Here is a 20,140-nt window from a genome sequence, read left to right as displayed (position 1 = left end):
CAAAATCCCAACAGACCAAAACCTGACAAAACGGAATATACACGGGCCTTCAAGATGCAGCCTCTGCAAATTGGCGATTGAGGACATCGACCACCTTTTTCTCCACTGCTCTGTCTCAGCGGACATCTAGAAAATAACCACCACTACACTCACTGTTCCTCTTCGCTGGACCGGCCAAAATGTAAAGGAGGCCTGGCAAAACTGGTGGTCTAAAACAGCCAGCCAGAAGCTAAAAAATCTGCCACCCATCATCTGTTGGGGCATCTGGATCATCAGGAACCATAAAATCTTCCAGGACAAAGACATATTGGGAGCGGCAATTTGCAACAACATCCTGGCCACATACAATTCTATCCCTGAAGACCAAGCACAGCGTCCCCCTCGGACAATAATCCCAGAAGTAATAGATAGAGGCCAGCCTTGGGCATACTTCGACGGCTCAGCCCAACCGGAGGGCTGTGGTGGAGGAGCTATCCTACACCTAAACGAGTCTGTGAGCTTCAAAATAAAAGTGGGACTAGGGAGAGGCACCAACAACTTCGCAGAACTAAACAGTCTCAGACACCTACTCCTCTTTGCCAAGGAAAAACACTGCCACAATATACAAATTTATGGAGACTCTCAGCTCATCATAAATTGGCTAAATGGGACTTATAACTGTCACGTGCACACACTCAGAGACTTGGTGGAAGAAGCCATTGAATTAAAATCACAGTTTGAGTCTTTTGTCTGCTCTCATATTTACAGGGAAAGGAATGAAGTCGTTGATCTTCTTTCCAAAGAGGCTGTGCAGTTGACTAGAGGACAGTGGATAATCCAGGAGTACAGGGATGGAGACTTTTTCCAGATCTACCACAGGCCTTTCATCGACGAGGCGGTTCATCCACAGGACTGATCAATATGATCATCCTAGCTTTTGTTACTGTTTTTTTACTACTGCTCTACAGTTTTTTAAACATTGCAAATACAGTCATGGTTATTTTGATCCTTCAAGTTTAATGAAGGAATATGTAAATATATTGCTCTAAACATCAAAATTGAACATCTGAACTGACTCACCACCTGATAGTAGTGAAAGCATTGCTCAAATGTTGGCATACAACTTGTAATTTTCTTAAAATCTTAATGGAAATTACGCATTTTTCTTTGGAAAAAAAAAAAAAAGAACACTAAGGACGGTGTTAATCCAAGGGGGAGGGGATATAATTTCCTGGTTCAACCCTTCAAAATGATCTAAACTTAATTTGTATATGTTAACTGTGTTGCATAGATGGTTTATCAGTATGCCTTATTTATACCATGAGGTAGACATGCCATGGTGATTCTAAATACTTGTAAACTTGACATTTGAAATAGATGAAATATCAAAGGTTGACTGAAGATGAGCACCTAAAGGGGCTATGATACCACAAGGTAGGAAAGGTAAGGGAATCCAAGGGAATATCTATACGCCTGGATACCTATACTTCCTATGTCTACTCATCCTACCCACCTTGCCATCACCATCCTAACCCTTTATTCTTTTATATGTTGACGTTGAACCTAACCTAAAGTCTAATTTGAGATAGACAAAGTGAACCTAACCATATGCTATATCTACACAACCAACTCCTACGTTATGGAAGAATTATGCCCCACATTATTGGAACGAAAATAAGTTGGAGTAGAACTCTCTCGCCACCTTTCACTCATGCTAGGAGAGGAAACTCAAATATAAAAATAGGAGGTTCTATTTGCAAGCTTTAGAGAAAAGGAAAAAGGAGTTTTACTTTTGGAAAAGGGAGTTACCATACTATGAGATTGGGTAGCCTATGAAAGAAACCCATGAAATAAGATAAGATGTATCAATGTCCAACAAGTGACCACTAATTAGGAATAGGAAGATGAAGCAACTGAGAAATAGAGGAAGGGATTGATGCGCAACAATAGTAACAAGATCAAGAAAAGAGACACCATTAGAGTCTTTGAAAAAAATTGATCACAAATATGCGCAAGAACCAATAGAGATTATGTTGCAGTTTTGTGGACTTTCTGCACACACACTAAAGAAAGATGGAGGGAAGAACTTCTAAGGGACTATTGTGTAGAGCAGGTATTATGAGTGTAAAATGCTGGTCTGATTATAGAACTCAGCACTGGGTTGCTTGATTGAACTTTTATTACTTTTTGGGATGGAGATATTGATATGAGAGTTTTGTATTTGTCTTCTTCACCCTGTTGGTCTCATAGCCCAGTTAAGTGGTTGGGCGGAAAACTGCTCTATCTCAGTCCGTTATTTGATATATTTGGCTTTTGCAAAAGATAAATACTTCACTGCTCTGAAATTTCTTGTCATGTTATGAGTATAATTCTATATTGCTTATGGTTGAATGCTTCATAACTTTCTGTAAAATCGATGAGTAAATGAGCTACTGTTTGAAATCATTTAGATTGCAATCTTGTATTTGGGGGGGGCGGGGGTGTCTAAAAGACATTGCGCATTTTTCCATGTTGGCAGCGAAAGGAATGTGACAGATTCTTGCAATAAAGGGTTGGTGGCAGGAATCGATGAAGGACAAATATATTGAACCCTCAGAGAGTTGAGGATTGGATCAGGATACCTGTGAAGAGAGCAAGCGGAAGCTGCATTTATTGGCAAGCTTTCATCAGAGCTTATCCTATTATAAGGTTTCCTCTTGCTTGACGCATTGGTGATGGATGGTAAAATTGGTAAGCTTGGTACAGATTCATGGATGCAGGTGAAGCTAGCCCTTGTCATACTCAGGGATTGGTAAACTTTCTTCACTCAGGAGGCCTATTCTTTTTAGCCGAAATAGAAATTCAGGTGATTATGGAATTCAGGGTGGCATCTCAGCTGCAGATAGATGGAGAATGGAAGAGGACTAAAAGAGGTACAAATCTGCTCTTGAAATCAGATTGGGAGATCATCAAGAACCTTTATTCTTGGCTGCAAATAAAAATGGAGGTATTTACAAGGTAAGGTTGGGTTACAAGGTATCTATGCATCTGGCAGGCATAGCTTTTGGAGTCTTAGGGTTGGGATTGACATTTTCTCTGGAAATTTCAAGCCCCATTATAAGCTAGGTTATTGTTATGGCTTGTCACTCACAATAGAGTTCTAACATGAGATAACTTACAGCATATAACTTCACAAGGCCCTCATATTTTTGTCCTGCCCAAAGGGCAAGAAGAGAGTGTTTATCATGTGTTTGTCTCGTGTCATTTCACTATAGAAGTGTGGGCAGCACTAAAAAGTATTACTCGTAGTAGAGGGCAGTGGGAAGGATATTCTGTGGATGAAGCATTTAAATCTTGGATGAATGATGATGGAACTAGAAAGCACTTCCATTATTTGCCAGTATATTCCCTATGCTTTATAGTTGACTGGGAATGCCTCTCTATTTCAAGATAAAGTGTTTTCTCCTGCAATAAGATAAGATAATTTTATTAATGCCTAACAAATGACCACAAAAGTAGGTCAATAGGACTGAAGAGTACAACCAGTATGAATACAATGTGGGAGTGCTAGTGCAACTCCTAGAAAATGCCAAAAATAATACAATGAAAGAAACCTATATATATCTATATATATATATATATATATTGTGGCAAAGGTACGGTGTTATAAAACACTAAGTGAGTTTGTCCAAGTCTGAAAGCAGACAAACCAAGTTCTCACAGGAGAGTGAGAGAGGGAGATCAATCAATGGGGCCAATGATGTCAAGGTCTCTTGAATCTAATGGTCGAGGATGAGCAAGGCAGATTGGGCACTGGCTCGCTATCAGAGTCTACTGGAACCATCGAGGAGCCTGGCTGCATACTCCTAACATCCAATGCCGAAAGAATGGAACTCTAAATAGATCTTTAGTTGCTCCTCGAGATTTGGGATGCAGTCTAATGAACGGGGCATCCTCTAATCTAGATTCATCTGGAGTCGGTATCTTTAATATTCAAAGAATGTGTGGCCTAATGAACGTTCCAACACCTCCAAACTAGTCTCGATAATATCATGTGGTCTTCTAGATGGGGAGGCTGAGGAGAAACCCAGGGTCTTGCCATCCTATTGTCTAGTGCGCTCTAGAATTTTGCTTGTCATTTGTTGTCCCGATCTAATGGATCAACAAGGAAGCATGAGGTAATCGGTCTGGTCACCCTAAGGCAAGGTATGGCATGTAGGAGTTGAGATTTGTGGCTAAAAGTCTCCCTGATGAAGAGGGCTAAGCATCTCTGATTCTGGTACCAAAAGAAAGTAGAGAGGGAGCTTCTCGAGTCCCTATAGAGGCAGCGATCGCATCTGTTAATCTCATAATATAGGGATATCGAAAAATGAGGTGCACCTTTGTCTTTGGCTCCTGAAGGGCACACCTCACAAATCCTATTATATCACAGTATATGGTGATTTGTCTTTATCCGAAGTCAATTGGATCCAACCGAAGCCATCCCAAAAGGATCTTGAGCAAGTGCATCCTATGTCTATGTGTATACGAGGAGCGAATGATCATGCAATCACACACTTCCAAAAAGTGCTCTAGGTAGAAAGACATCTTCGAGCCAAGGCTCGTCGAAGGTGAAGTCCAAGTGACCTGAATGTACAATTTGTAGATATTCTCTTTGATAGCCTGGTTCAGTACCTATCTAGTCCACAAGCTAAGTAACAGGAGTCAGGACACCTCCAAATAGGGCTCGCGTCCTATATCCTACGTGTCAGACACCAATAAGTGAGGACACGTGTCTGATACATGTCTGGAATGTGTCCTATTAACAAGACACCAGTCAAACATGTGTTCAACACATGCCCTCACCATGTCCATCGTGAAAGAGGCCTCTAGCATATAAAAACATGTTTTTCCTTTCATTTGAGCTCATTTCACTCAACAATTTGGTGTAGATGAGCGTTATTGTGTAGTGCTAGAAGGGATTCCAACTGTTGTGCAGGTGGATTTCTCCACCAATCTTCATTTTTTTCCTATAGTAATCCCATTGCTTCCTCATTTCAGAAAAATCATGGCTCAATCATCAAGGGAAGCAGGAAAAAGTTAAAGGAAAGGAAGGAATGCCCCCCACTCCATTTTTTTCAGGATCTACTAGTGCTCCATCTGCTAGAAGTGGGCTGCAATAGTACCTTCAGATGCTGAAAAAACATGGTTTTAGCAAGACAAAAAGCTAAAGAGCAAAAGTTGTATGATTGAATTTGTATCATGATAATGTAAAATTCTAAATGCTTTTAGTTTCTAAATTCTGAAAAAAAATGGATCTCTCTATATTTCATTTTTGTATGTGTAATTCACAAATTTGTTATACTATTTAATATATATAACAAATTTGCATGTGTGTAATGTGTCCTATTTCCATGGTCGTTGTGTCTTGTGTCGAACACATGTATTTCCATGTCCTCCATGTCTTGTGACATTATGTCATATGACTTATAGACTGCAAGAGATGTCGTGGCACCTCAAGGGAGAATCCAAAGGAGCCCAGACACCTCTAAGAACTAACCTCACGCCCAGCGTGTTGAAGGATCTGAGGCAAGAGTCTCCGAGGAGCAAAGTGCAGGGTATGGATACCTCTCTCGCACAATTCAAGGTGCTTTTCACAGCATTTTGGGGTGGCCAAGAAACAGCAGAAACAAGCAGAGGTATCTCGTTTGTAAATTGATAAATCCAGGCCTTGCCGCTTTTTTGGTGCAGCGTCACAACGGAAACTTCTTGTGGTGAGTTGGGCAGGTGAAGTTCTTCACTGGTCAGATACTCAGTGGCTGTCTTTCAAAGGCAGTCTGGCAAGATGTTCAAATAAATCTGCTGGCCCAGGGCTGCCAACATTCATTTTCCTTTTGCTTTAGAACTGAACATTAGGGATCCGCATCATTATTGGGATTTGAAGTTGGTGATCTCTTGGACGAATGGTTCCATGGAGGCTAGAAATCTGGATTTCAGTGCAGCTGTTCACTCAGTCTGGGACCGTGTAGATATCTTTCAGCGTTGTACTGATTGACATGTGTTTGAGAGAGCATAACAAGTAAGTTGATCATTTGTCAAAACAGGGATTTAATAGGCAAGTTGGTGTTCTCTTAATCACGAAGTTCATCAACAAGAGGGAGGAAGTCTTACATCCAGATCTCTTATGAGTGTCCTATCCTTTTACATTTTATCTTCTTTAGGATGTTTCATGAACATATCTTCTAGTCTCTTTTTGAGATCTACTGCTGTTTATGTAGATTGAGTTGGTATATCCCTCTCTGGTTAAATTTGGCTCTCAAGAATGGGTGAACTTGTAACATTTATGTTTTTTTTATAATGGAAGAAATATTTTTGTGTAGCAAAAATAAGGGTATATCATGGCATCAGCATATTGGAACAATATCAGTGCTTGACAAGTTGCTTAATTCCAGACACAATGGATCTTGTTGTATGACACCACCTAAGCTGCCCATCTAATGGACTGGTACCAATGTCCCTTTGCAGATCCAGGATTGGAGACTTCATTATTAAAATGCCACATGATAAAACTCCAAACTCTCTTTGAATTGGTGGCTCTCTTATGGTATTACGGTTTAAATAGTGATTCTGGTTATCAAACAATCTCTGTAACACAGCAAAAACTAAGAGTTCACAAAAAACATTTTAGCCTAACTGTAAAAATCAATGGTTGGAAAATTGATTAAGCACAATGCATTCTTGTCCACCCTCAATTCTTAAGCAGATACAGATATGCTCAGTGGAGAAAGGAAGCCTTGCTTTGGTCTTCTAGAGATGGAAAAAAGAGAAATATCGGCAAAATCATCCACACATTCCAGCAAAAGCAGTACTTAACTAAGTATAGATATTCCAAAATAGTCCAAGAACGTGTCCAAACAACATTTACAACATTGACAGCAGTTTCCCATCAGAACTTGGGCATCACCTTTTCATAAAAACCTCGAAACGACCACGAAACTGTTGTGCAAGTCCTGTACAAAGAGAAGCCAAATAAATTACCAGGCTGGAATTACCACTCTAAAACATCCATAAATCAATGTCTGACATGTCAGAAAATGAGAAATCTTGTCATTTGTAAAATTTATAAACAATGGAAAACATCGAAGTTGATACTAAATTGGACCTGAATTATTTTTGATAACGTGAAACAAGCTTTCTCTTTTTGCAAATGTAAGTCAGAATCAAAATTTGAAGCAACTAATAAACAATATAATTCTTGAACTGATTATGAAGACAAATCAAGAAGAAATTTTGAAGCTCAGAGAAATAACTATAAGCCTAAACATAGCAATGTTTCAGTAAGAAAGTAATTAATCCATACTTGCACCACCATAGCACCATAGGCTCTGTAATGCAGCCTAACAACCAAGCAGCCTAATTTTAACAAGTAACAAGAGGTTGAACTATTTAGTATTAGCAAAACAACCCTGCTAAGCCTTTCATGCAGAGCATATGCTTCACACAGATAAAGATATGAACCGTGGTGGGCAAAGATCAGGTGCTAAAGCACAACCATCACTGAAGTACAGTGAATGTCTTAATATAAAGAAGCAGGTTCAGACACAACAAAGACACATTAACCCATTTGTCTCAGACATTGTACACGAAATGGCAAAAATGTGGTTGCATAGAATGGGACCATACAGTAAGCCAAGTAATATATATTATGAATTGCTCAGAAAAAATAGCATTAGTTCCATCCCATTGGCAGCCATCTAGTGCTTTCTTCTCCTTCATTTTCCCCAACACTGCAAGTAAACTCGTGAAAAATCCAAGACAAAAACATCTCAATAAATCACGCCAAAAAAGACAACTAGAAATGCCCAGCAACAGCTCTTGCAGAATACAGACAAATGATATTCCACTTTGATTCAAAAGTTTGCAAGGAAGGTAAATGCACCTAATTGCCAAAAACTATCTATCACAAAAACAACCAAGCAAACAGAATAAATCCAATACTGCGATGCTTGAAAGAAGGCAGACATGCAGCTAAAACTGTCAGTGAATACTGTTTATCTAGGTAGATAAAGAGTAAGTAATACGACCAAAATAAAAAATGTGATAGTATTTCTTACTTTGGAGGCTTAAAGGACTCGCCCACTTGCCGCCACAATTTAGAAGATGTCACCTAAAACATAATATTGATCACTCAATGTTAATGCTGTATATTGGTCACTCAACGTTAAAACTGTAGATAGAATCAATGAATAAACATAGAACCTGTTAAATTTTGCTATGGCCGAAAATAACAATACTTTTTTAGAAAAATGACTCCTTAGAAATAAAACTCAGCACAAATTAAACATAAAAAAATCATGCGTGCATGTCAAGCAAGTCAACATGATAATTGAACTACCTGTTCATAGCCTCCAAGCCTTGTAACAGCCCTCCAAAGCCTATAACATGATAATCGAAGTCCAACAATGCAACCATCAGCCTTCTCTTCATATCCACTGCTCAGTAGGCAGTGCATTTTCCTACTAAAGAAAAAGGCTAGCAATATTCTAAGAAATGTCAAAAATAAAATAAATAGGCATGCTCACTTTAAACAGTTCAGGTTCTCTCCGTAAAACTTAGGTGGTTTGAATTCCATATTATTTTCTTTGAAAAAGTTTTCCAGTTCCCTAACAAATGCAGCTTGCTCTTCTTCTGACCCATCAGCATCTTCCATTGACTGCGAAGATAAGAAAAATGGCATTCCGTTTGTACACTCTGGATTCATCCGATAGAATGCTTCAGCACCATCACCTGTGTCCTGGCTCAGTGCCATATCTGAAGGACAGTTTTCCTCAGTTTGTCCTGGACTCAAGTTCTGTTCTTCAGATTGAAATACTCTCAAACTATCCATGCTTTCTGGCTTTAGCGCCCTCAAATTATCCCTACTTTTTGGTTGACTCAGCCCTGAACCAGGCTGAACTGACACCGAAGCATTTCCTTCTTCCTGCTTAATGGTCCCGGAATCAAGCCCCTCTCCTGGTGTAATTACTTTCAAATCATCCACAGATTGTGCCATTATCGACTCAGAAGCACCCCTTTGTTTAGATTCAACTGTTCTCAAACCATTCCCACTTTCAGACTGCATTACCCTCAAACTGTCCATTGTCCTTATGTTTTCCATCACATCACGAACGCCAGATTTGGGGTGCTGCAATATTTTATCATCGATCTCTTGACTTGTCTTGTTCTCTTCGTTTCCACTGTTTACCATGCTTTCACTGCCTTGTTCGAAGGGAACATTCAGCGACGTATCAATAAGATGAATTTTTCCATGTCCATGGGATGCCACAACCTCCGTTTCTACTCCGCCCAGATCTTTCCCAATCCATTCATGCTGAATTTGGGGCAGCTCCTGCTCCGCTCCAGATGCAACATGGGTTCCATCTAAAGTACTTTGCAATGTTTGCTGCACATCAACAGCCTTGTCACCTCCATCCATAGCTCACTCAGTTAAAATTTTAATGTGATATGTTTCTAAATTTCTCGTGTTGAATTTTCACATGTCATCGGACAAGTCTTCATCAAATCCCAGCCAACGCAAACAAGAGCACAGTTTAGCAAACTTCTCATGTAAAACAACAGCTAAATAAACCATTAAAGAAGAAAAGGAAAATGGTTCGCTCCATGGACGGTTATGCCCTACTCAGCACTCTACAGCTAGTAACTTCAGTTAATACCCTACGTAGAGAAGAAAGATAGCAAACCCTTGTTGATGGAAAAAAATAAGTCAAAAAAATTACAAAATTTTAGAGCTTTCCCAACAAAAGCAGAGCTAACTTCTGCAAATCCCTTTCCACGCTATGCTGATGAAACTTAACCTTAATCCTAGCTGCAGAAATGCTCAACCCAAAATCCCTTCTCTAAAATGTTTGCCCAAAACCAACAGTAAAGTCCAACCAGACCGCGATGTTCATGTTTCGAAATCCTACCTGAAAACATCTTGACTTACTGAAACTCTACCAACAAACAGCGACTGCCATCATTTCAACGCTGACAACAAAGCCTCTGTAAACCCTAACTGAAAAAAAATCTTCCAAACCCTGCTTGAAACATATAACGCCATGTCCATTATAGGATTAAAGAATGATTTATAAGACTCGGAATTGGAAACTGGTTTTGGAAAACTTACCCGCAATCCATCCATTGACATGAGCTTTGCACGCCAGTTTCATCACCTGGGGATCGCAAGCCTTGTGCCCATTCTTTAGTTAAATTCACTGTCCTGTGATAACTGGTTTCCCGGGCTGCTCGCTCCCTCTGAAGACAAGTCAGCTTTCTGATGAGAGATCATTGGGATGGTTACATACATGGGAATATTTTAATCACAATAGTTCATACGTGTCATTCACATGGTCTGAAATGAAAAAAACACAGTATTTATGGTATGGTATGATATGAGATAGTTCTGTAATTTTATGGTTGGGCGAGGTTCATGTATGGCACTGCTGGTCTTGTCATGACATTGCGTTATGGAGAATCGATTGTTAATATTTTGTTCATCAAATATGAAGGTGAAGGTTAAAATGTTATTGATAAAAAAAATTAATGAAGATGCAAAGGGAAATGTTCACATGTTCTATGTTCTTTTATCTAATTCCGGTAATCCATTTTATAGATGATGTCAGTGGGTAATATTTTGCGACTATGGAATGGTAATCCATTTTATAGATGATGGCATTGGGTGATATTTTGTGAATATGGAATGGTAGGTAATAATTATGGTTGGATTTATTAAAGTTTAGAGAGACATCAAATTATTTTTATTATAAAATAGCTTTATAAATTTGATTTTTTTTAAATTTGGTTGGTTTGGAGTTAAGATAAATTTTAGTTAGTTTAATTATTAATTGTTTTTGTTTTTATTTTTATTTTTATTTTTTTATTAAAATGATGGTATAACATGACGTTACAACATTTTTATTGGAGAGAAACTTTGGAATGAATAATAATAATTTATTTTTAAAGTTATGGTTAAGTTAAATATTAAATTAGTGTGGGATTTTTTGTTTTTGTGGTAACAAATTCATTTTTCATTTTTACATGATGAGATTTGACTCTTAAGGTTTATGGAGATATAGATACTCTAACCTTCTTTGAATTTGAATGTCTGGCCTCTTAAAAGGAAACATGTGTTTTTAACTAGTTTGTTATGTTGAGATGGTTTATTCAATTGGTTGGGAAGAAGGTTTTGCAAGTTTTCACCTTATTGTGTATAAATAATAATAATAATTTATTATTAAGGTGATCGTTAAGTTAGACACTAAATTGTTGTACTAGATTTCCTTGTTTGAGTGATAAGAGACCTACATTCCCATAGTGATTTGACTATTAAAGCTTATGGAGGTGTACATACTCTAACCCCCTTTGGAATTGAACTTGTGACATTTTAAGAGGAAACATATGCTCTCAACTATTTCTATTTTTTTCACAATGTGGGAAAACCTATCATAACTCAGTTGTCAAACCAACAGTGAGGACAACCATCTCTAGCTACTATCGTGAATGCAAGATGACTCATCACCATTATTCAAGGAAAACCACACCACCTGGAATAACCCATTGGTGGTCCGTAAGGGGGCAGGCTTTCACTCCTGCCAGATGTCTTTGGATCTTGGGTCGTTAACTTGTTTCCTTACGTCTGAGGAAGACGAGCTTTTACCCAAGCAGAAGCAGTTTTAAGGCATACTCCAGGCCCAAGCTCTCAACTATTTTGTTATGTTGAGATAGTTTGTTCAAACTTGGGTTTAAATTTTGATTATATATATGTATATGTATATGTATATGTATATGTATATGTATATGTATATGTGTGTGTGTGTGTGTATATGTATATGTATATATATATTAAAGGGCACGTTAATAGTGTTCCAGGGTTTTTGACCCTTCGAATATATAGTTTACCATATACCATTATCATGCATTGTCTAAAAAACTACAAGTAACGATAATTACATTATCTTGACTCTGCCCAATCTTATACACTAGAAAAAGGTTCCAGAAATTGGGAGGACATTCAACAAAATGAAGAAAGACAACGCATGATAATGGTATATGGTAAACTATATATTCGAATGGTCAAAAACCCTGGAACACTATTAACGTGCCCTTTAATATATATATACACATGTACATGTACATGTGTATGTGTATATGTATATACATATACATATACATATACATGTATATGTATATGTATATACATATACATATACATGTATATGTATATGTATATCATGTATATGTATATGTATATACATATACATATACATGATATACATATACATGTACATGTATATGTATATGCATATACATATACATATACATATACATATACATATACATATACATATACATATATATATATATATATATATATATACATATATATATATATATATATAAAGGGCACGTTAATAGTGTTCCAGGATTTTTGACCCTTCGAATATATAGTTTACCTATACCATTATCATGCATTGCTAAAAAACTATAAGTAAAGATAATTACATTATCTAGACTCTGCCCAATCTTATACACTGGAAAAAGGTTCCAGAAATTGGGAGGATATTCAGCAAAATGAAGAAATGGCTCCACTAAAAAGTTGGAAACTCATTTTCTTGATGTTATTTAGCTTACTATGTCTTTTTCCACGAGGACATGTGTATAATGCAATGAAGTTGAATGACCTTTTCAACCCCTTTGCTGTCAACACATATCTCAAAACCATAACAATGTAATAATTGCACAAGTTTATATCTAGATAGAGGCTACAAAGGGGAAAGAAAATTTAGGAACCAAAATAACTCAGAAATAATGCATAACATCGGAAGGGAAGTGTCATCTTCAAAATGAGGGGAAGTGCCCATTGGTTTCTAGGGGAGGTATATTTCATGGAGGAAATCTTCATAGGTAGGGATGGAAGTTGACAATCAAAATGTTTGTCATGAGGCATTTTAACCATCAAGTACAATTAATATTTTGATCTCCCTGTTGTTAAACATACCAAAAACTAATGAACACGTTTACATATATAAGACCATCAAAATTATGGGTGAGGGGTGTTTGCAAGTTCCAGCCCTATTTGCCAACATTTCATAATGGAAAATATTGCACCCAACATTCCACAGTGGAACATAAAACACACACCACACTAAATTAACTCTTCATAGACCAAAGAAATCCACTTTGACAGAATGTTAGAGAGAGAGGGCGGATGCTTAACCCATCAACGCATAACCATTCATCTAAAAGTATGCTCATATTGGTAAATTTTTAAGCCAAATTGTGAAAGCACTTTGGCGTGGAAAGAGTAATCATGATTTGGAATATCTTAAAAAAATGTAAATCTTCTACCTTGGTATGGCCTACTTAGTTTTAAGAATAATTGTTGGGAGAAATATTGAATGAACAATAGAGTCTCCATCTAAGAAGAAATTTCAAAAGGAAGGCCAGAGTATCAAGCATAACGCAGGTCAACGACGGCCATTTTCCGTGATATAAAACCATAAATACATGTGCGAAATACATGTTAAATATGGCAAATCCCATAAAGTTTTATTTTTATCTTACGGTAGCCACAAAACACCTATAGAGAATTATGTTTGTGGCGGTGTTGTTAAAACCGCTTACCATGCTTGAATTTTGGGAAAAGAGGAAGCTTTGGCAATAACAGAAACTTTAGTACAGCAACTAACATTAAAAATACTAATAACCACTTGGGAATATTCCCGGTGCAATGTGAAACCCTGCTCAATAGCACACTCAAACCATCAAACAATTGTATAATTTCAAATTGCATTTATATATTTTATAATATTTTTATAATAACAATAGTTGTAAAAGATATCAAAGATTTTGAAAATATGGTGATGCGTTATCAAACAAATAATGGAAATTCAAGACAAGATAGTCTATTTGGGGTTTCCTTCTCATCCAAGGGTTTTTAAATTGGGTTTCCTCCTCACCCAAGAGATTTCAATCGATTTTAAGGAATTAAGATGTAATCGAAGCCAAAATTGTGGCAAGCCAAATCAAAGAGGATGAAGCCCACTGGATCGCAACCGTGTGTATAACAAGTTAAATTTCCTTAACCCAAAATCTTCCATTCTATGTTACAAAATTGTCCATTACAAATAAGATCACTCATTTATCAACCTAATCACAAATTTTGTTTTGCTACTAAAGTGTATATCAAATTTTGATCCAAGAAAGTGAAAAGTGTGGAAAGAAAGCATTTTCCATTAATGTAAAAGGCTCTTTGGGTGTCTTTCCTAGTTGCAAGAGGGTCAACTATGAGATACTTGATTTGGCTTTCTGACCACTCGCCAAAATCATTGTGTCAATGCGACCTCCACCTCTAGAAACAAGATCTCATAAGAAAGTATTAACTGAAAGGAATCCACATCTTAGGATACAAAAAATGTAGAATCGTGACCTATGTGAAAAACATACTTTGGAAGCTTCACATGAAACTCGGTGCACCAAGAGGTGCATTCTATAGCCCAAGTGGGAGATATGTGCAATGTTTGTGTGTAACACTTACGTTGTTGACCTTTTCTATGTGGAAGGGAAACAAAAAATTAGAATACTTTAATGTTCATTTATGGTTATAAAAATAATAAGTTGGACAAATAAAATCACACATATCAAGAGAGGAGAGTGTTTTAAACCAGCTTAGATGTGTCCTAACCACAAATCTATTAAGCACCAAGAGGGATCAAAGACCTCCAGATGAAAATCTTTCCTCAAATATTTGCACTCTAAAAAAAATTTGCACCTCAAGGGATTTGATCCATCTCAGCAATTGATAGATCTAAGGTAAAGATGCACCTAAGTAGGTTAAGGACTCAAGAGTATTTACCTATAGGGAATGTGAGCTTGCTTATTTTGTAATGCACTAATCACATCACTAAGAGTTGATAGGGACATATGTATCTGCCTTTCCTTCCTCCATAATCTGACTTATGGCATGTGCCTTTTGCAAATGTTCACTTCCAGCAAGTTCTACCATACAAAGCTTGTTGGTATTTTTGTATCTGTCTAAAGCATCCGAGTAATTGATAGCATTCTAGATTAAACTACAAATAACAGAAGAATTATCGAGATGAATGAATGTGAGTAAATACAATCTTTATTACAAGTGTAGATGATAAGAGGAATTATCTCCACCCTTTACTTTGTGGGGGGACTTATCTTCTTTGGTCCACCCCTTTGCTAGTTATTTTTTAGGGTTACTAATTTAGATTTAGATTTAGGATAATTTTCGTTTTACTCTTGTTTTTCCTATTAGATGTATTATGCACTCCCTTTGTAGCTACTAGTGCATGTAGTAGTCTCCACTCCCATTGAGCCATTTTTGGTCATTCATGAAAAATAATAGAACTTCAAATGCAATTTCTATTTATACTCACTGTACCAATCCATTATTATCAGTCAAAAGAGGTACCCACCAATGTGACCTACTAGATTACTCATTGGCATTGGTTTAAGTTATAAATCGAGCTCTACTATCGTTGCTATACAATTTTCTTGCTTGGCTAACATTGGGCATGATCACTTCCCTTAGGTTCTTAACCTCAATAGTACCCTTTGCATCCATTTGGATAGAAAGACTAAATAACAAGAAGAAAAAAACTTCTAATTGCATTGCAACTCCATACACATTTGACTTTTGAGGAAGGATACCATGTTGTGAGTATAAAATATCATTTTGGAAAAATGGTCTACTAACTTTGTTGATTGAGAGGTAAGTAAATCCCTCAAGTGTCCCATGTATACTTCTAGCATGCTAAATTAGATTGTGAAGCTAATAGTCTTGTCTAGAAAGGCCCGATGAAATAGTTTTTGAATCATATGGGGAACAATCCCAGGATAATCTGGTGCACCTTCATGCAAAATTTGACAAGAATCAAATAGATAATAGCCTAACTGTATCCACAAAGTGTTTAAGAAACAATACCATCATTATAGATGGCTCAATGAGAAGTTCAAAATAGAAAATATCAACCATAGTAAACATTTTGCCAATCCCTGTCTGTCCATAGGCAAAAATGCATACATTGTATCCATCCAAATTTGATGTGATATTTGGCTCGACCTCTGTAAATATTTCATCTGTAGAATTGCAAGACACATTTTGTTATATAATGCACTGCTTAGATATAATGATGACAAAAAAGTGAAGCTTCTGTTAAACAATAACCTACAGTTTAACTGCAAAATATAGTGTTTTTTTGCACCTTATGAAACGGCAGGAAGGAAAACCTTGTCAAAGTTATATTCTTTAGATTTCCATCTAGTTAATTTTATGACCACTTTGTCTAGATCAGGAACTACATGAGGCCTAGGTATTGCCTGCTTCTCACTAAAGAGGAAAGGAGCCACTGAACAAAAAGCACATTTTTTTCCTACATAATTCAAAATGTATGATTTCAAGCATGAAAATCATGGATCAACTTTGAAACCATCTACGTCAGCAAGACCATCTTGCTAAGTATATTAAGTTTCAAGAAATGGCCATAAAAAAAGGGTAAGGTCAAATTGTTCCTTGAATAACTAAAAACACATCTATCTTATTATTGGAAATCAAGGTTTCAATGATAATTAGAAAGGATTGTACTAATAGCCAGAAGGTTATCAATTTACTCTTCTTATGAGACAAACAGGTCAAAAATTTGTGTGTGAAATTTACAACCTACCACTAAAGCAAAACCAAGGATTGAAGCTTGAAAAATGAAATGTTCGTCAAAGGACTATATCGTTCAGTGAGAACTGCAAATGTGTTAATTAATTAAGCAATGTCAAATAGGTGTCTTTTACATAAAAGACAAAATCTATTTGCAATTAGTTTACTAATTTCTCCTAATGTTGATCCTTGTAATGTTTGTAGAATGGCATGTTAATGAAAAAATTTACTGAGACAATGTAGGTTTATTGAAGATCATATCTCCATAAAAAATTCAATTGCCTCTAGAGTCAAGGGGGATTTTTTTTGTTTTTAATTTCTTTTGCAAGAACCCTTCAATCCAAGAGTGTTAGTGATGATCAAGTTTAAGGGTATCTTGCTTTTGAGAGGCCCTTACCCATCATAAAAGGGGTTGAATGTTCTATCCACCAAACATTCAATAGACAATCAATTTGATAGGCCAAAAAAGAGCATTGTTTGTCAAACATTTGTGGAGTTCTTTTGTTTAATTCTCACAACATTGTAATAAATTGTTTTCAAACTTTCATATTGCTAGCTAGTTTCACAACAGAGAACTCTTGACCCCTGAAATTACAAAGTGTCAAAGTTTGATCCGCAGGCTCCAGTTACCTTTAAGATCTAGTAGCTTGTTGAGGGTCTCTCTCTGCTTTGCATTCAATTGTCTGAGACAGACGTGGAGTGCAACTAACTCATCTAAAACAGAGATAATACCCATTTTCAACAATAATATTCTTAGAAATATTCAACCACAACGTCCAAAAAAATAAAAAAATCTAGGTTGTCATGTATGATGCAAAATATTTAAAAGCTACCTTCCAGCTTTGAAATGGAAAATTTCAAATCACTCTTTTCTTGCTCGAACAACTTGGTGATTGTGAAACGTGCTAGGTTGCCATCATAATCACAAGATTCATTAGCCAAAGATAAATCCTCTACTATCAGGCGCACTGATTCAACCCATGTGAAGGTAAAGTCTGTTTTGGACCCCAAAAGAGATTGTATTGATTTCCCAAAGTTCTGAAGTGATTTTGACATATATTTTCCCTCGAAGGGTTCATCATCTGGTGGAAGAAGCATACTTGCATTCATGTTGGGTTTGACTGGAACCAATAAACAAGGAGGCCTCCTAAGCCTCTCTCCCAAAGAATATACCCAAAAGCCACTTTTCGTTTGAAAAACGGCATTGGACTACTTTAGTCCAAACTTTCAATCAGTATTAGAACCACCAACATTAAATAATTTCATTTTCCAAGAGAGCAAATACCTGCAAATATTCTTTGTAATATGTAAGTTCAAAGTTTAAGTGGAAAACTTAGAAAATGATGAAAAACAATACTACATTAGCATGCTTGTGAGTAGATCTACTGACAATCATTGCAAGGTTTCAACTGGTGTCTTCGAGGAGAATATTTTTCACAACGTCAAAATTGGAGAAAAAAACATGAACTGAGGTAGCTTAGTATTGTATTGTTGTATGCCTGCAACTGTGTACATATTACAATTGGGTGCAACCAACAATCTAGAAGTGGATATTACCATTAGAATTGGGTTTATATGGTTCTCCCATTGTTGAAAATAGCAACAAGAAATGCTATAAATAGCATTTCGGGATACATTCCAATTTTATTTAGTCCTTAAACTAAAATTGAGAATTAAAATTCGAATTTGATCTTAGCAGCTGTTTGTAAAATAATTAATTAATTCATCTTGAGTTAATTAGTTGTAGAAAATAAAACATGAAGTCTATGTGAAGACATGCAACGGTTTCTCCATTGATTGAGGAAGTTATCCCTTGATTAAAGGAGATCAAGATGACTTGTACTTTGAGTTGTAATTAGTTAGCTCAGTTAACTGAGTTAAGTCCAGTTAGATTAGTTCAAATAGTTTGTTGAACTAATTGTGAGTTCAGTTAGTTAATGCATGCATGCATGTAACTGCTGCACTTCAGATGACTGAATATTCTCTCATAAATAACTCATGCATGTCAGCTTAGTCAAATACCCAGCTGAGATCAGATGATGGGACAGTGTACTATCAATTGCAGGAATATTCCATTGAGGATATCTCTTGCATGCAGAAGGAATTCATTCCTTGGAGATTGCACAAATATTTTTGAGTTTGATGAGTGTGTGATGAGGCCAATTCACACAGGTGGCAGCATTGGACCCCAAGAGAAGCTGCGCAAGGAAATAGGAGGCTTGGAGGGCTGAGGGAAGGCATATGTTGTGTTTATTCAGTCTGTGAGCTGTATTGAGATATTGTACTAAGAGTAGGATAGCTTGTGAGCTAATGCTTTGTGTAATCTGGACATTTTTCCACTTGTATAATAATACAGAAATCGGGGTTTTTAGCTGAGGCTTTCCACAGAGTATTCTTCTGTGTTCATGTGTGATTGCTTTCTCATTCTCAGTTATATGTGTTCTATTTGATCTTGCTCAAAATCAATTAAGCTTCCGCAAGTTTGTTGTAGAAGTAGATCTTGTATTTTGCTTTAGTATATTGCATAATTTGTTGATCTACAGTGGGAAATTCTACATGGTATCAGAGCAAAGGTGATCAAAGCAAAGAACAATATACAAAGAAGGGAGAAGTTTCAAGTTTCAAGTTCCTGATTATAGAATTCAAATTCTTATCACATCTCAAATTTCACCAATGGCGTTCAACGGTTTAAGACTTGAGTATGCCCTTGATGGTAGCTCGAATTATATAGCCTGGAAGGATCGCATGGAAGTAGTATTAGAGGACAACAGTCTAAAGGACTTCATTGATCAAGAAGTCCCCAAGCCAACAGTGGCTAATGCTACAAAATTGGCGGAATGGAAGAAATGTGTGGCTAGAGCGAGGAGAATCCTCCTTGAAGGAGTTCGAGACTACATTGTCTCGAGCCTCCATGGGAAGGAGACACCATTTTCAATGTGGAAAACATTGAAAGATCTATATCAGAACAACAACAATCAGAGGAAGCTAGCACTGAAAGACAAGCTTTGGAAAATCAAGTGTGAAAAGGGCGACACAATCTCTACATATCTGAACAAGCTCACCACCTGCAGGGATGAGCTTGGAAGTGTAGGGATCACGACAGCTGATGATGACATGGTGAGTCTTGCTCTCCTCGGTCTTCCTAAGAGCTGGCATAGCTACCAAGACTCGGTAAATGGAAGAGAGAAACTGCCAGATTGGGAACGACTTTGGTCGGATTTGATGCAGGAGGAGATAAGAAGAAGCACCAGAGATGGATCTTCATCAAAGCAAGATGATGAAGAAAATATAGCCTTAGCGAGTAAGGCAAGGAAAGGGAAAGGGAAGGCGTCCCATTCCAAATCCAGTTCTTCCCATGGTGGGAAGAAGTTTGAAAAATCGAAAGTGCAATGCTTTCATTGTCATGAGGTGGGCCATTATGCTACGAATTGTCCACAGAAGAAATCCAAAAAGGAATCCTCGAAGGGATCAGATGGTGAGGCACTG

The 20,140-nt window shown here is 37.0% G+C and overlaps 1 protein-coding gene across 4 annotated transcripts in view; it reads right to left on the bottom strand.

Annotated features, from left to right (window-relative positions):
- LOC149154750 (AT-rich interactive domain-containing protein 6-like) overlaps window positions 1-10,427 on the bottom strand; it is a 122,867-nt gene extending 112,440 nt beyond the window's left edge. Inside the window, exons 1-6 of one of the 4 annotated variants that reach the window (XM_089440948.1) lie at window positions 10,103-10,426; window positions 9,903-10,013; window positions 8,520-9,379; window positions 8,333-8,372; window positions 8,052-8,104; window positions 6,902-6,947 (exon numbers count right to left, since the gene is read on the bottom strand). In XM_089440948.1, the coding sequence (XP_089297074.1) occupies window positions 6,902-6,947; window positions 8,052-8,104; window positions 8,333-8,372; window positions 8,520-9,184 (804 nt within the window). In that variant the 5' untranslated portion in view covers window positions 9,185-9,379; window positions 9,903-10,013; window positions 10,103-10,426. Of the gene's footprint in view, window positions 1-6,901; window positions 6,948-8,051; window positions 8,105-8,332; window positions 8,373-8,519; window positions 9,490-9,902; window positions 10,014-10,102 lie in introns of all 4 variants that reach the window. The other 3 variants (XM_089440945.1, XM_089440947.1, XM_089440946.1) reach the window with 3 other exon arrangements.
- Window positions 10,428-20,140: the final 9,713 nt, after the last annotated feature.

Source organism: Pinus tabuliformis, chromosome 9 (genome assembly GCF_031772625.1).
Source record: "Pinus tabuliformis cultivar Carrire ecotype Pingquan chromosome 9, CPIR1, whole genome shotgun sequence".
In the NCBI taxonomy this organism is placed as follows: Eukaryota; Viridiplantae; Streptophyta; class Pinopsida; order Pinales; family Pinaceae; genus Pinus; species Pinus tabuliformis.
This window is presented reverse-complemented; position numbering and strand designations above follow the sequence as displayed.